This window comes from Limulus polyphemus, unplaced genomic scaffold, assembly GCF_000517525.1.
Source record: "Limulus polyphemus unplaced genomic scaffold, Limulus_polyphemus-2.1.2 Scaffold6331, whole genome shotgun sequence".
Taxonomy (NCBI): Eukaryota; Metazoa; Arthropoda; class Merostomata; order Xiphosura; family Limulidae; genus Limulus; species Limulus polyphemus.
The window spans coordinates 32,928-34,728 of NW_013671941.1; the positions used below are offsets into that span (position 1 = coordinate 32,928).

At 29.8% G+C, this 1,801-nt stretch overlaps 1 protein-coding gene across 5 annotated transcripts in view; it reads right to left on the reverse strand.

Annotated features, from left to right (window-relative positions):
- LOC106473616 (sodium/glucose cotransporter 4-like) overlaps positions 1–1,801 on the reverse strand; it is a 58,396-nt gene that overhangs the window by 31,635 nt on the left and 24,960 nt on the right. For all 5 annotated transcript variants that reach the window (XR_002613736.1, XM_013934300.2, XM_022402025.1 and 2 more), the window contains exon 6: positions 1,525–1,630. Coding sequence is in view for 4 of the 5 variants with exons in the window: in XM_013934300.2 (XP_013789754.2) it covers positions 1,525–1,630 (106 nt within the window). In the remaining variant the exon portion in view is untranslated. The remainder of the gene's footprint in view (positions 1–1,524; positions 1,631–1,801) is intronic.

Below are 1,801 nucleotides of genomic sequence, written 5' to 3' on the forward strand. Positions count from 1 at the left end.
AAATATAATAGTACTGTATGTTGTCTATATAAATATAATAGTGCTGTCTGTTGTCTATATAAATATAATAACACTGTATGTTGTCTATATAAATATAATAGTACTGTATGTTGTCTATATAAATATAATAGTGCTGTCTGTTGTCTATATAAATATAATAACACTGTATGTTGTCTATATAAATATAATAGTACTGTATGTTGTCTATATAAATATAATAGTGCTGTCTGTTGTCTATATAAATATAATAACACTGTATGTTGTCTATATAACTATAATAGTACTGTCTGTTGTCTATATAACTATAATAGTACTGTATGTTGTGTATATAAATATAATAGTACTATCTGTCGTCTATATAAATATAATAACACTGTATGTTGTCTATATAAATATATTAGTGCTGTCTGTTGTCTATATAAATATAATAGTGCTGTCTGTTGTCTATATAAATATAATAACACTGTATGTTGTCTATATAAATATATTAGTGCTGTCTGTTGTCTATATAAATATAATAACACTGTATGTTGTCTATATAAATATATTAGTACTGTCTGTTGTATTTCTATGTAACTACTTCGCAAGGTGTGGATGGATCTTCACAAAAATTAGTATGGGGGTTCATTAGGTCCTGGGGAGATACATACAAATGTTCAATTTTGCATTCTGCGGTTTTTATCAGTGTTTTTTACCACTACTTTGCCCCCTGTTGATGGACCTTCACCAAATTTGACATGAAGATTTGTTGGGCCCATGCAGAGATACAGTTTTGCAGTTTTTGTGGGAGTTTTTGCATTTTTTACAATTACATATAAGGGCAGCAACTTTTCATGTCCTAAGATAACATTTTATTAATCATGAATTTACATAATTTCCATCTAGAGGACAAGTACTCCAGCTAGTAGTAAATATGTTACCCATTGTTTTCTTTTCCTGGTAAATAAAATATTATTTTTCGTTTTTCTCTGTCGCTCTACAAACTATTACTCCTGTCCTAGTTTACCTGATAATGGCCACACGAGAGGTGGAAACGTTGTGAGAAAGTTAAAAGACTGAAATAAATAATCCCCTCAAAATCCGGATCCCTGGACTTTTATTTAAAGTATACAGTGGACCTTATCTTCTTGCAACAAGTATCATTAAATTATGTAAGTACTTAACAATGGAAGTACTTAACAATGGAGACAAAATTAGATATAAGTGGAAATTAACAATTGATGAATATTAGAATATTGTTTACTCTCTATTGTTCATTTATGGATATCACTGACTTACATGGAAATCCTGTTAACAATGTAAACTGTGTTGTCCTACTTATTACTTATCTTAGCTCTCGTTTCTTAGTTATTTCGTTTGATAAATTTTGGACTTTTCGCACGTTAAGACATATATCTTCTAACAAACATTCGACCACGATACGTCAGGTTGTGTTTAATTGTTACACTTTCTATTGAAAGTAGGACAAAGTTCAGTAGTATTCAAATAATATTCTCGTGCAACTACAAGAAAGAAAGATCTCACCCGCTACAGTGAAGATAGCTGCTACAGCTAACAAGACAATAATGGCTACGTAGAGATTCCACTTCAAGGCTTCTTCAATAAAGATAGCACCTGCATAGAGATCAGCCTGAAGAAGAAGAAACACTGAATAGTTAGATAAAAAATATATTATCAAAAATAAGGTTACTAAAAAATTCTCGAATAATGCAATACCAATACTGATAAATTATAGTATTTTGGCACTTGTGTATAAATTTAAAATCATAAATAATATTCAACGTTAAACTGGTACACAATT